Below are 15,225 nucleotides of genomic sequence, written 5' to 3' on the forward strand. Positions count from 1 at the left end.
ATCACAATTCTTTAGAGACCTTTATTTCAAAAGTGCAACGCGCAGATCTCGAAATATTAACACTTCAATACAACCATGTCGAACAATTTTTCATTTATTTTTTCTATTGAGAGTGATTTTCAAACCTCGTTTTCTCTGCTTTTTTTTGTGTTGAAAATTTTGCACCGATAATAAACTAATTTTTCGAAAAACCAAAAAACTTTTGTACATTCTTAAGCTAAATATCAACTATTAACACAAAGGCCATAAACAGATTGGTTGCGTCGTGGTGATGAAGTGATGATACCGATATCGAACCGATACGAGATGCGATAAATGCTGTTCAATTCAGAATGTTCTACCGAGGGGAACCGCAAACGAATACGTAAAAAGCGTACTCAGTTTTAGGGAAAATTGCGGAACGCAAATTATCCTCATTCCCGAACACGCCCATGTTTCGTTTCCTCCCGGTCCAAACTTAAAAATTGTCATTGCAGCCAACCTAAAATAAAAAACCATTCAATCATTTCATTCAGTAAAATTCATTCCATATTCTCATTCAAAGTTGTCGTCACTCATGTCAGACACCACCTCACCACACACAAGCAAGAAAGTAGTACCTACTTGAAATCAAAAAAAAAAAAAAAAAAACAAAAACTTAAAACCACGAATAAAACCAAAATTGTAATTATTTGTTTGAATCAAACTAAAGAATAAAATAAATTAAACAAATCAAACAAAGGAAAAGAAAAATTCTTTTTATTAATTACAAAAGGAGAAAACAGAATACAAGTACGGCTTCGCCCCAACAGATGCAGTGTACCATTTTGTTTTTGTTTCACATTTCGTATACCTATCCAAATTGGTATTCTAATTGGAATGTATCTACACTACACTCAAACACACTTTCACATATCTCACTCCCACATGTCCATAAAAAACAGGTACGAAAGAGAAAGAAACAGAATTCTTATTTACCCGTTTTGATATACATACACAAAAACAGAACAACAAAATGGTAAAATACATAAATGATGATACCGAACCGATACGAGATGCGAAATAATGCGCACACGACAAATGCAGTGTACCATTTTGTTTTCGTTTCGCATTTCGTATATCCAATCCAAATTGGTATTGGAATTGGAGTATCGTCGTTACTAGTATGTTCCGTATTTTTCGTATGTTTCGCACGTTTCGCACGTTTCGTATGTTTCGCATGTTTCGTTACTTGTTCAGTACTAGTAACGAAACATACGAGTAACGAAATTATTTGGGCAGTAACGTTTCGTTACTCGTTACTGAAGTGAATACCCGCATTAAAGTAACGAATACATACGGTTTCCTACAGCTATAGTGGACGTTCTCAATTTAACTGCCGTTTCACTGAAGCATTTGCATTTGATTGATCTTTACCGATTTCAGTCAGGTTACGTTTATGCCAACAGAAGTTGATCAAGTGGGTTGATCATCAGAAATTCATATAAGAATTAAGAAATAATGTCTTACTCAGCTGAAGAAGAAATAAGAAATTGAACCAAATGAAACTCTCAATTTAAATTTACGTACTTTGTGCAATGTTGTCTCTTTATTTTTAATTTGTCTCTCGTAAATGTTTTTTTTTTTTTTCATTTTTCATATTTAAAATTGATTTGTTTTTCATTTTTTTTTTTTTATATAATTAAATAAATTAATTACATTAATTAATCAAATTCACAATAACTGTATTTTGTTCTCTTTTTATTTCTTAAAACGTAATCAAAGTGTAAGTGTTGTTGTTTTTGTTATTAATTCTGTCAAACTACCAATACATTCTTAGAATTATTATATTTTTTTTAATTAATTTATTTTGTTTAATTTTTTTTATTTAATCTGCTTTATCAGTTCTACTTTTACAATTTAAAATTTCTTAAAAATATTTTCTGTTAAGTAAATATTTTTTTTTTTGTAATTGATATTTTCATTTTAATTAATTTATTTTTTTTTTAATTTTGTTTTTAAATTTTATATAAAAACTTTTCTTATTTTCTCTTTTGAAATTTATTTTTTTAATGAATTTCTGCCTCTTTTTTATCATTTTTGAGAAAATGTTTGATCAGATTTTTTTTTTTTTTTCATTTTGCACAAAAAAAGAATTATGCAGCTCCGGCAACAACATGCCCATATTGATGAAGTATTTATTAAAAAAAAAAATCTTAACAAACTATGCACCGTTTACAAGTTTTTGTGTCTTTTGTTTATTTTTATTTTTTTTGGTTGTCATACATTTTTTCTGTTTTGGCAACGGGACTAACTTCCTTTAACATCATCGTCCTCTAACTTCCTTCCTTATTTTTTTTTCCAAATATACAACAGAAAAAGAAAGAAAGAAAAAAGGTAATAAAATGAAAAACAATTTTTGAAAACAAAAAAAAAAAAACAAGGAAAACACACACAGAAAAGTAGAAAACTTTTCTAACTGTACCCTGTGGGGTTTATATTGCCCCCTGTGTCTCATTTGTGGCTCGACATCTTTTTCACCATCAAGAACGATGTTTATGTTTAAGTTTTTTTTGTGTTCTTGTTTCAGAGTGAGCAGGGGAACAGAGGATTAGAGGAAAAGGAAGAATGTTGAAAGGATGCAGAAGGAATGAATGCTATGCAGGTAATAAAAAGCAGGTTGACAAATTTTCACATAAAATTCTTACTACCCCTTCGAACCCCCTCCACCCCTTTTTCCAATATTACACACACACAGACACAAACAATGAAAACAACACACAAAAAAAATTTAACAAAAAAAGGAATCAACATAGTTTGTCTGTTTGCGTTCGCCTCGAAGAAGGGACGAAAGTGCGGAAACTTTTTACATCCCAGATGATTATCCTAGAATCTTCTTGAAATAGCTCGGGGTATCTGGTTTGGTGAGGGAGCGTCTACGGTTTGGCTTAAATGGGGGGTAGGTTTCTTCGTTAAGGAAGTTTCTCGTTGGATGGGGCTCATCATGTTGTTGTTGTTGTTGTTGGGCCAGAGTTGTGGTTGCCGTAGTCAAAGAAATAATTCCGGAATTTTCAGTGGAAGTTGAGATGGGAAGAACTGGTAATGGGGGAGACATGCTGTCACCAGTGTTACTGCTGCTGCTGCTGCTGGCGACAAATGGTGTTGATTGTTGTGGTAGTTGGTCTGCTGTTTTTTCTGTTACCATCAGTCCTTCTTCTGTTTGTGTATCATCGATGGTGTGGACAAGAGGAGCCTGCGACGACGATGAAGTCACGTCATTCTGATGCAGCACTGAGTCTGATGATGATGATGATGATGATGGAAGAGTTTGAGTGGGGAAAGAGTTGGCTGCTCTGCCGCCGCCGTTGCCGGTTGTCGGTATAACGAGTTCCGTAATTTTTTCGGCTGGAAAAGTTGTCGTTGCCACAGGTTCCGAATCGGATTCAGATTCAGATTCTGATGCTGGTGTTGTGGCAGGTTTCATTGTATGGGATTGGGTCTGGAAAGCTATTGAAGCATCTTGTGTGGTTATTTCAGCTCGAGCGGTCGTAGTGACCTGTAATTGAATTTCCGATGAGTTTGCAGCAGTAGCAGGTGATTCCTTGTCTAGCACTTTTATGGTTACCACCTCTGTTGTTTGTGGTGCAACGGTGTCTGCATTCGAAAGCTGCACGCTTGAATCTTCCAATTGGTGTAAGTTTTCAATTGTAGTTCCTGCGGTTTCAACATCACTCTCGTCTGATGTGGATGCAACATGAGGATGTTCTTTTGAAGGTGGCACATAGTGAGACTTTACCAGCAACATTGGCGGTATGAAATGATTATCATTTGTTTCTTTAACATGAGGATGATTTGCCTCCTCGGTGATGACATTGGTCCGCTGCTGTTGAGGGTGCATCGGATGACCAATGGTAGCTGGTTGAGTGGCAGGAACTATACCGCTGACGGTTGTGGTCATTAATGGACTTGGCGAGGAGGTAGAAGGATCACCGGATGTGAACATGAGCTCGGATGTGGTTCCGTCGACGAGCAATGCAGATGGTTCAGATGATGTGTGGACCGCTGCCGCCGTTGGCATTGCGGTCGAAGTCTCATCTACACGATGGTGTTCCACAGCCACTGTTGTCGATGTGGTTGTGGTAGCGGGTTCCACAATTGTTGTACTTTTAATGGTTGGAATTTTTTTCATCAAGTCTTGAGGAAGGACTTTTTTGATGTGTGGCAGTGGTTCGAGGACCTCATTCGATGCATCATCCGGAATGGGTTGGTCAGCCATCATCATATCATCGAGTTCGGTATCCTTTTGGTTGCCTCGATTGTTTGACTTTTTGGGGGCAGGTGTAGGTTTCTTTTGTTGCATTGCAACTACAATTTTCTTAGCTGACTTTTTGACGGGCATGGGAATTTCTCCGGGAATACGGCCGGATGGTTGATCGGCCTGCATTAATTCGTCAACATTGAATTGTTCAATGAGCTTTTGAACAGTGTTTTTTTCGGTTTGTGGTTGTTCATCGGTAGAGTCGGTGGGAATTTTCACAGGAATCATTTCGATGTCGTTGTTCTCATTGTTGTCGGTAGAGATGCCACGAATAATTTGCAAGGATTTGAAGTGAGAGTTGGTGATGTCACTTAGCTTCTTTGATTCCAGACGTTCCCGAGGGCAAATTAGCTCGCGCATAATTTTTTCACGGTCCTGTTAAACATAAAAAAAAGAGAAAGAGAGAGGTTTTTGAATTTATGAATAAACTCCTGCAAAGCTCACAGAAATGAGGTCCTTTTAAAATGCAAAGGATAATAAATTATGAAAAAGTGCGCTTTATATACCTGTTTGCCACGGCATATCTGCCTTATGAGTCCCTCCTCGCCACAGTTGCGAATTAATTCAATGCTAGCTGTATCTGCCATGTATTGCATAGTTAAAGAGGGTAAGTCCTTTAGGATGCATGACTCGGCCCACGCAGGAACTACGAGAAGAGAGAAAGGAGAAAAGCAGATTGATGACATGATGGTTGATGAATACGTAATGCAATATTAAGAGCTTTTTGCAAAATGAAATTCATTGAGATGTGATGCAAGAGCATAAAGGAGGTTTTTTTTTTTTTGTGTGTTTCTTGCATCATCATCATGCGAGAATAGTATGTATATTATGTGAATGAGAGGAGTATGATGATGGTATACTTCAGGAATATACACACTGTCTACATTAAGAGGGTTGACAAACTTTTTATGCTAACCTGGCATTTCACAGAGGAATGATGCTGTCTCTGGGCCACCACATCTAAGAGCATGCCAACGATAGTCACGAATTGGATCAATAACAGCACATAATGGTGACTCCATTAATGGTAAAGATTCAGCCCAGTATCCAGTGTTGGCAGCTAAAACTTTGGAGTTTCTATAAATAAAAAAGGAAATATAAAAATTATGAGTTTCATTAGAAAAAGAACATCTATAAAAATGGTTGCTTGGAATTATAACAAAATGTATGTTTTTGAATAAAATTTGTTTTTAGACTGTTAAATAAAAAAGCAGTTTCGAAAAGAATATAAACACAAGTTTGTACGTCTTCTTTACATTGAGGTAACGGATTTGCTATACTTCAGGCTGAGGACTTGAATCTGTTTTAGGTCTATTATTAAAATAAAACGTGACCGCTTGTTAATTGTTTCTGGTATAAAAATAGATAGTTAAGTGAACATTTCGTTTATAAACAATAGTGGCGTTAATGGTTTTTCAACTTTTTTTAAATCATTTTTACCAGAAACAGTAATATTAATGAAATACTGAATTTTTATCTTGAAAAAAGAATATAGCATACCTACTGTCATAGTAAATGCAACAGGCGCTCGATATTATCTTGTATTTTTAGTGCATACCTAAACCTATCTTAAATTTGAATACATGCAATAAAAATATATAATTTTTCAAAAAAAAAAAAAAAAAATAATTATACCTAATAATACAATTTTTTTCTAAAAAATATGTGGAGCGACAGCTGAAACCACTGAATAGTTTTTTGAACGAAAAAAATTTCGACATTTGCCATATAACTTATATGGAAAGCATATTTCGTCCCGTTTCTACAAAAGTTTAAGGTTTAAGTGTAGAAACATTTCAATCAATATTCCTTAAACATAGCTTGATTTCCCTTTGTTCAATTCATATTTTTAATTTTGAGAAACATGTTTATTTATTTTAAGAAAAAAATTTTCTGTGTAGACACGCGGTTCAGGCAGAAACGGGATGGTTTTTCTTAACCCTCTACTGCATGAATTAATATTAGCCGACGAAAAAATTTAAAAATGCTTTACATGGGTTCTTTGGGTTGTTTCAAAACGGTTTTCATTAAAAAAATTTGTTTAAATTAATTTGTTTAAATAATTTGTTTATAAGCCAAATTTGGCTTCGTATGCATTAAGGGGTAAGAAATTTTGCTAATTTAATTTATTCAGATTATGTAAAGAATACAATTAAAAATATCAAAAGATAAATATTTATCATTTAAAAACAAAATAAAATAAAATAAATACATTGCATTACAAAAGGTTAACAATTAATTCAAATTTGGCTCATTTTAAGACATGGAACCGAGAAAAGCAATTTGTTTTTGTCCGTTATATACATTTTTTCTGGTTCACATTCTTTCCACTGTTGAAGTAAGTCTTGCTCCAACATTTTCACCCACTCCCAGATCTTACAAAAACTAAAAAGTAATACAATTGTTGGAAAATATTATAGGTGAGCCCCCTCCCCCTAAAATTTTTGTGGTTACGCCGCTGGAAATAGGGTTAACATGAAAAAAATGTCTATAAAAGCGAAGAGGCTCCATTCCTGAAATAAAACATAGTTTCCAAGCAAAATAACAATGTAAAGAACAAAATTTTCCAACAAAAAAATTTAACAAATGTGTAGATTTACAATCCCTTAATGCATATGAGGCCAAATATGGCTCCCAAGACCAGGCCAATAATTTTTTTTCAATAAAAATTGGTTCATAGCATACACAATAACAGAATCGATCAAAAATAAATTTTTAATTCCACTTTACTTTCCAAACAAACGCAGTAATTAACACTTAAAGTATGAATAAATTCTACACTTTCGATTTCATTGCACACGACTGATCGACTCACCTGTGATCATAAAATACACCTTTATTTTGTGTCGGACACACGAAAAAACTATCTCTATGGGTTCTCAGAAACACAAAGAAGAGGATTGTAGTTAATGTTTACCATTTTTTTGTGACAGAGAAGAGAAAAGTGCATACAAACAGACAAAACCATATTTGGCTTCGTATGCAGTAGAGGGTTAAAAACGGCTCTAAAAATTTTGTTTAAATTTTGTGTGTCATGAAGGTCGTAGCCACTTTCGAAACACAAACATATTTTTTGAACTGCTACTAACCTGGGATAGGACATTTCAATTTTTTTAATGAAAAGTTTAATTTTCTTGAACACGGTTCAATGATTTTCTTAAACTTTTTGTTATGTGTCGATTAACAATAGCCGTGTTTTATTATTACTCAATACTTTACTGTGTAAACATTTTATGCTGTTATCAACAACAATTTATTACTTTCATTTATTTATTAACAGTCCTTATTGTTGGAGCGTCAAAAATATATAAGTGTAAAAAACATTTTTCTCTATAAACCAACAAATAAAAAACTTTTGTTTATCCTTAGCAATCTTTTGTTGTTGTTTCCAGTGTAAAATTATACTGACCTAAGTACTGAGTTACCAATAAAACACGGCTAATATCTTAAGAAAAATATACCAACTTTGTATTAAAAAATGATTGAAAATTCTTATTTGGGTATAAAAAAAAATTTTAAAATAAAAAGTTTTTTTTTTATTACTTTGTCATAATACAAGAAACTAAATGTTATAGTTTTTTTTTAGGTCATTTAAAAGGATGTTTTCGTAATTTCAAAACCAAGTTTCATTTATGTTTAAGTACTTGACTTTTCAAATTATTATTCAATGGTTCTTTTGATGTATTTTGTGCGCTGATTTCAAAATAACTGCCAAAATGTATTTAATGATATAGCGTAACCAGAATTAAAATTGAATTTTCTCTTTATATCTTATTTTATTTTAAGTTCAAAACCCTACGTTAGGTCGTTTTTTCGTTCAACTGTCGTTTTCGGAGTTAAGAGTAGCATTACAATATCAAAAGATGTATTAATTTTTATTTAAATAGTTTTTGGTTCGTTATTAACGGTTTAGTACAAAAATACTCTGGTAACTCTGGTACTCTGGTAATTATTTTGAATTCCATTTTGTTTTGTTTTTTTGAAAAATTTTTGAAAATTTTATATAAAAAACCCACCCACCAAAAAACGGCTCTAAAGATTTTCAAATTGTTTTTCTGAAAATTCTTTGATATACAAATAATTAAATGGCATACTTCGTTTAAAACCAAAGTTTTATTTTTAATTTTTTTTTAAATATTTATTGCAAATAAAATAAATTTGAATTGAAAAACAACTGAAAATTATTTGCATTAAAAAAAATTTGAATTGCAACTGAAGAATATTTGCATTGAAAAAAATATTTATGCAACTAAAAATATTTTGCATTTAAAAAAAAAAAATGTTATTGCACATGAAAAAAATTAGCATTGAAAAAAAAAATATTTATGCTGCGACTAAAAATATTTTGCATTGAAAAAAAAAAAAATTTATTGCAAATAAAAAATTTTCTGCATTAAAAATAACAAAATTCAATACAATTCTTTACAATTTTGGCTATTTGACCATACATAAACTTTTTCATTTATAATATTGCAGATCATAAAGGTCAAGAAGTCAAATTTCATTGAGTTTAAATATCAGAGATACACAAAGTATGGGTATCTCTGTTAAATATCAAATTCATTTATTTCAAATTGATATTTTTACAACATAACCAAATTTTTAAAGTTTTTTTTTTGGGTCTTTAAAAATTTTGATTTTTTCAAGCATATTTTTACATAAGAGCAAATAGTTACGACCCAGTCGTACATTTTGTTTTTTTTTCTTATCAGATTTATTACATATGTTTTTAAAAGAGTTGGACAATTTTAAGTTCATACAGTTACTATTGCTATGCACAATTCGTACCAAATTATATATTTTTATTTAAAAATCTTTTAAAATTAAACAAAAATATTCTTCGAATACAATCTATCAATTATCAAAATTTTTAATTTATATCCTGAATTAAAAGAAAAATAAATTTTGAGGAAGTCTTAAAATTTGCCAAGTCCTTAGATGTGCCAAGTTTCATTTATTTTGTATCAATAAATAGCCGTACAAATGATTTTTAGCATATCCCAGTGCATGTTGAAAAATGATCTTAATAACTTATTTTCAAAACTAATTTAATCATTTGTATCGATATGTAGGTTTTTAAAGTAAACTTATAATTTTTTTCAAAACTAAGTTTAGAATATCTTCCAAATAACCAGTACATTTCTCTTGGACAAATATTTTATTTTTTTTTTATTTTGCAAACAAACAGTTTGCACAATATTTATGCCTTAAAATATGTTTTATTTTTATTTAAATAAAGTACGATCGTGGCATTCTTAAAAAAGAAACATTATTTTTATTTTACTTTGCCATTCAATTTATAAATACACATAACATTTTTCAAACAAATCAATTTTCAAATTATATCCTTCTCACTGTTTTACCAAAGAAAAATATAAGAACAAACCTAGTTTCTGAGAATGAAAAAAAAAAAAAATTTTTTTTCCCCTTCTCAAATCCTATTATTATACATTTTTGAACTCAATCTATACTTATTTATTGACATTTTCTTATACTTGGAAGAAATGTATTACTTCCGGGAATTCAATAATATTCTTTGATAGACTTTCAATTCTAATACCAAATTACTTCGGTAAGAAAAATAAATTCTTAAAATATAAAATTGAAAACATGAAAAGTAAATAATAATACAGTAAAATAAGGAGAAAAAAGGGGTAAATCTCGGAATGAATGTTAGTAGAAATTTTTTTTGCTCAATATCTTCCTTTTGCCATTCTATAACATATCTCAAAAGTCTAGAAAAATCTCATGTCCGCTTGTCGCGATTTCAAGGTCAAATCGCGAAATGGAGATTTTCAAAATTAGCAAAAATAGGCTATCGTATTATATACACATATGATACATGATTTCAAGGTATTTTTTAATGCTGATTCCAAAAAATCTAAAATCAAGACAATCTGACGTCTCTGGAAAAAGTTATACCTGCTTTTCATCTGTCAACTCATATTATTATAACAGTTGCAAACTTACTGCCGAAAAACCCTTAAAAGTTATGGTAGATGAACCAAATTTTGCGTGAAGATTTTAGAATCCATCATTATTAAAAATCAAAACAATCCATTACAAAAAATATATATACCTACGAAATAATGGTATTTTTTGATGGAGGGGCAAATTTTAGGATATGCACTAAAGAAGACTCTTGTTCATCTTAGGAATAAGTGCTAATAGGCTAATTTTTTCATTTTAATCTTTGTTTGGATATTCTTTAACTACCCTCAAAAATCTAAAAAAAATCTCATGTCCGCAAGTCTTAATTTTCTTGGTTTGAAGATAAGGTGCAGATTTGAAAAAATTGAAAAACTACTCTTCAGATATTTGTGTCAGATCAACATGAATAAGGTACATTACTTTTCAGGGATGGTCATATTGATTTGTTTGTGGGTTTTGTTGGAATCAGTGTTAAAAAATACCTTGAAATGATATGGGTTATGTTGGTATACACATAAGAATCTAAAGTTTTCTTATTATTTTTTTTAAATCTGCACCTAACTTAGTTTAACCTGGAAAATTAGAACTTGCGGACATGAGATTTTTTTAGATTTTTGACATAAGTTATAGAATATCCAAACAAAGATAGAAACAAAAAAATTAGCCTATTAGCACTAATTCGAAGATTGTACTAGGATGTTTTTTAGTGCACATCCCAAAATTTCCCCTTTTCTCAAAAACTACCATTTTGTCATAGATGTATAAATGTTTTTTTGCATTGCATTGTTTTGATACTTAATGATAATGGATATGAAAACCCTCATGCAAAATATGATTCCGCTACCATTACTTTTAAGGGTTTTTCGGTAGTAAGTTAGCAACTGTTAAAATAATATGGGTTGAAAGATGAAAACCAGGTATAACTGTTTCCAGAGACATCAGATTATCTTGATTTTAGATTTTTTGGAATCAGCATTAAAAAATACATTGAAATCATGTATCATATGTGTATATAATACCATAGCCTATTTTTGCTAATTTTGAAAATCTTCATTTCGCGATTTGACCTTGAAATCGCGACAAGCGGACATGAGATTGTTCTAGACTTTTGAGATATATTATAGAATGGCAAAAGGAAGATATTGAGCAAAAAAAAATTCTACTAACATTCATTCCGAGGTTAAGCCCTTATTTGACTGGATTATAAATAATAAGAAAAAATAATAAGAAAAGTAAAACAATGAAATTGAAATGAAATGAAAAAAAAAAGTGAAAAATAAAATATAAATTGTATTTATGTTTTTTTTTTTTTTGATACTTACGACCACATAAAACGTTCCGAACTCTGCGGTCTCATAAGTCCAATCCAGACAATGTCGTTCACATCCAATTCCCTTAAAAGGTCTCGTGTTGCATCAAATTGAAAACTGTTGTCAACTGGAAAAAAAGTAAAAAAATAAATATATAAAAATAAATAACTGTTACAAAGTAGGAAGGTTTTTAGGTATAAGTGGTGGCAAATATAGTACAAGAAAGGTCTGCTGTGTGGGGTTGTATAGAGGTAAAAATATGTAACTTGCATGTTAAGTGAGAAGGAAAGTAAACTCAATTTAAAATATTTTTGAAATGTCATCATGAGTTGTGTACTTTTATATAAAATAATAGCTAGGAGGACATTGTTTACCAAGTACTTCATAAATGGAGGTAAGTAAAAGCTTTATTTTAAAGAAGATGAGCTTAAAAAAAGTAGAACACAAGGTAGAGAGAAATAAGAATAAATTTATATTTAACATTCAACTTAACCGAGAATGAATTAAAAAAGTAGAATGAGTAGTTTTGCACAAGTCTTAGTGATATAATGCGGAAAATCCATTTGGAGTTATGAAAACTTTGTAGTAAAAATCCCCAGACAAAAAATTCTGATATTAACAAGATAATGTTAGCAAATTTTCGAATTTGTTGAAACTTGTATTTACTATTTTTACTATGAAGTGTGTCTGTCTAATTAAAATCAGGAACATAAAGGTAAAAAAATATAAAAAATTGCTCAAGTAGAATAAAAAAGTTGCACATACACCACAGTGACCAATTAAATTATCTATCGTAGTTTTTGACTTTTGATATTTCAATTGGACTTTGGGAATAAGATACATTTGGTTCTAACTTACCGGTAACTAAATATGCATGATGAAATTGACAAACAGCATCTGCTTCAAACCAAGATATTCGGTCTCTAAAAAACCGATAAAACACATTGAGTCCTTCTTGTGGCATTGTCCATGAGTTACTGACATTTACCTGAAATTAAAAAAATAATGTTTTAGTATGGCAATTGTGCACTTATACTTGGCCGATATATATATGAATCACAAAGAGTCCTTTTAAAAAAGTAAAAAAAAATATTCATTTTGATAGAAAAAACGTACAAAAGGGTAGAACCTCTAAAAAACGTTTCATGGCAGGAGAATTACCAGACTGACAAGATGAATACTAAAACTTGTTCATCGAAGAATAACGAGACATTTCTTACTATATGACAAGGACTTCATTTTGCATAAATATAGGAGCTTTTTGTTTGATCTAGTACCAAAACAAACAGGTACGTTTTTACATTTGGAGTATTATTTTTTTTTCGTAGAAAAGCTATTCAATTCACGGAACGTTATAGACCGAGAGCCGGCAGCATATTTTGGCAGTTTTGATATAACCGAAATTCAAATTCAGCTTTCCCTTGCCAGACGCATCCAAAGTGCAGCAAAAAATCAACTTTTGGCGTTTTGGTATAACCGAATAAATTATACACCAAAAAATCATAAAAAATCCCCTTATTTCGAAACTGTGGGTACCAGAAGTTTTTTTTCAGCTTTCGGCCCGCCAGACCGCTTTGAAGCATTTTGAAATGCATTTTTCTAATAAAAAACCTAATAGCTTATTTTCTGTTGGGTATAACCGTATGATGGTAACAAATTAAAATTCTATGTCTATTCCTGGTTTAGAAAATATAAGTTTAAGCCAGATATTTTTCAGCCTACCCTCTGCCAGACGCAATTCTCTATCCTTGGTTTATCTTAAATTTAAAGGATATTTTTCAATAAAAAAAAGTTATAAGATGTAAGTCATTTAGACCTGCAGAAATATGGTGTTTTATTTCATCATTCAATAATTAAGACTCAGTTTAATCTTATCGCCCATAGAAATAAAATAGCGGTAATTTTTCTAAAAAACCGTAAAAATGCCTATTTTGATAGCTTTTCTAAATTAATCTCAAAAATAAGAAAACATTTTGTTTAACAAAGCAGAAAATTGAATGAAGTTTTTAAATGTGTCCTTGAATTTTTGATTTTAAACTTTCATATTCGCGGTTTATACACATTTTAATTAAGTATTTTCCGGACTTACCGCGACAATTTAAAATCAACTTTAAATCATATAAAAATATGACACGGCTCGACGTTTCGATAAGGTTGCACTTATCGTGGCCACGAGATGACTGTCATCTCGTGACCACGATAAGTGCAACCTTATCGAAACGTCGAGCCGTGTCATATTTTTATATGATTTAAAGTTTAATTGTCGCTGTAAGTCCGGAAAATACTTAATTAAAAGTGTCCTTGAATGTTCTGTACAGTGATCCGTTATTGAGATATTGTCAAAAGTATGGTTTTTTGTTTGATGACTGATATTGCAGTTTAAAAAAAAATCGTAGAAGTTTGAAACAAAATGAATCTTAAAGCCAAATAAATAGCCTTTCTAAAAATAATAATCATTTTATAAGAAACAATTTTCCCACTTTCTTAGGAGAACAGTAAAAACGAAAAAAAATTGAAAAATGTTGGTTTTTGAACATTTCCAACAGTTTAGCTATTTTACCGTTAAAAAAGAAAATATTTTAACAGTTAATCCTAAAACTAGAAGAATAGAGCTTTCACATGCTTTTTATTTTGTCATGATGCGATCATTTTTTACTGAGATACAGCCTATCGAAAATCACTAAAAAAATGACGATTTTTTTTGTTGTTCCCTTAATTTTTTGGGCTAGTGTATTACCGTTAGAAAATGCAATATTTTCAAGCCTTATTCTTTTACATACGAAAAATTGTTTGAGAATATTTTTAGTAATGGTGTTTATAAGAACTATTTTCCACCTTTTTAAATCTGTTTAAATCTTTCCGATATCTTTTTTACTGCCCGAGATATCCTCAGTTGTTTGCCATATTTTATAAATTTTATAACGTCGTTATCAAATTAAAAAGTTCAAGTGACCTCAACTCCATATGCGTTTCGCATATTTTTAAAAATAAAAATAATTTTCATTATTTTTTTACTTTGTTTAACGTCATTATCTCCTTTATGAAATGAATCCAAACCGACTTACTTCATTTAAAGATATCTCGGGCAATACAAACGATATTGAAAAGATTTAAACAGGTATCGAAAAATGGAAAACAGTTCTTATAGAAACCTTCACTAAATATTATGCTCTAACAATTTTTCTTATACAAAAGAATAAGGTCCGAAGAACTCAAAAAAACGTTTTTTTGCATTTTCTAACGGTAATATCTCAAAAACGGGAGCTGATTAGTTGTTTCTGACTTCGGATTTGAGTTCAGCACACCGAAAACTTTCAGAAAAATATATTTTTGTTTCGGCAACAAAACCCTTGTAAACCAGTTTTATCAATTTTATTATTTTTGAAAAAAAAAAAAAAAAATAGGGTATTGTGTACAGAATCTACAAATCTATTTCAAGTTTTTGTTCAAACATTAATAAACAAAATATTTGCAGATTTTATAATCAATATTAAAATAATTAAAACAAAATAATAAAAGAAGACAATTAATGTTTATTCTTTTTGTTGGTTTCTGAGAATTGTTAAGGTTTAGTTTTCAAAACTTTGCATCCGTGAAACCGCTTAAAAAGTTTAGTTTTTGTTAATTAAAACAAAAAAAAAACTTCAAATACCTATTTTTACCCGATCCTTTGTTCTAAATAAATTTTTTAGGTCAATTTCATTACCA

The 15,225-nt window shown here is 30.6% G+C and overlaps 1 protein-coding gene across 1 annotated transcript in view; it reads right to left on the bottom strand.

Moving 5' to 3' along the window:
- Window positions 1-2,210: 2,210 nt before the first annotated feature.
- LOC129909934 (mucin-5AC) overlaps window positions 2,211-15,225 on the bottom strand; it is a 43,088-nt gene continuing 30,073 nt past the window's right edge. The window contains exons 2-6 of the mRNA XM_055987106.1: window positions 12,376-12,505; window positions 11,530-11,644; window positions 5,193-5,353; window positions 4,783-4,922; window positions 2,211-4,651 (exon numbers count right to left, since the gene is read on the bottom strand). Coding sequence (XP_055843081.1) covers window positions 2,840-4,651; window positions 4,783-4,922; window positions 5,193-5,353; window positions 11,530-11,644; window positions 12,376-12,505 — 2,358 coding nt within the window. The 3' untranslated portion in view covers window positions 2,211-2,839. The remainder of the gene's footprint in view (window positions 4,652-4,782; window positions 4,923-5,192; window positions 5,354-11,529; window positions 11,645-12,375; window positions 12,506-15,225) is intronic.

Source organism: Episyrphus balteatus, chromosome 2 (assembly GCF_945859705.1).
Source record: "Episyrphus balteatus chromosome 2, idEpiBalt1.1, whole genome shotgun sequence".
Lineage (NCBI taxonomy): Eukaryota > Metazoa > Arthropoda > Insecta > Diptera > Syrphidae > Episyrphus > Episyrphus balteatus.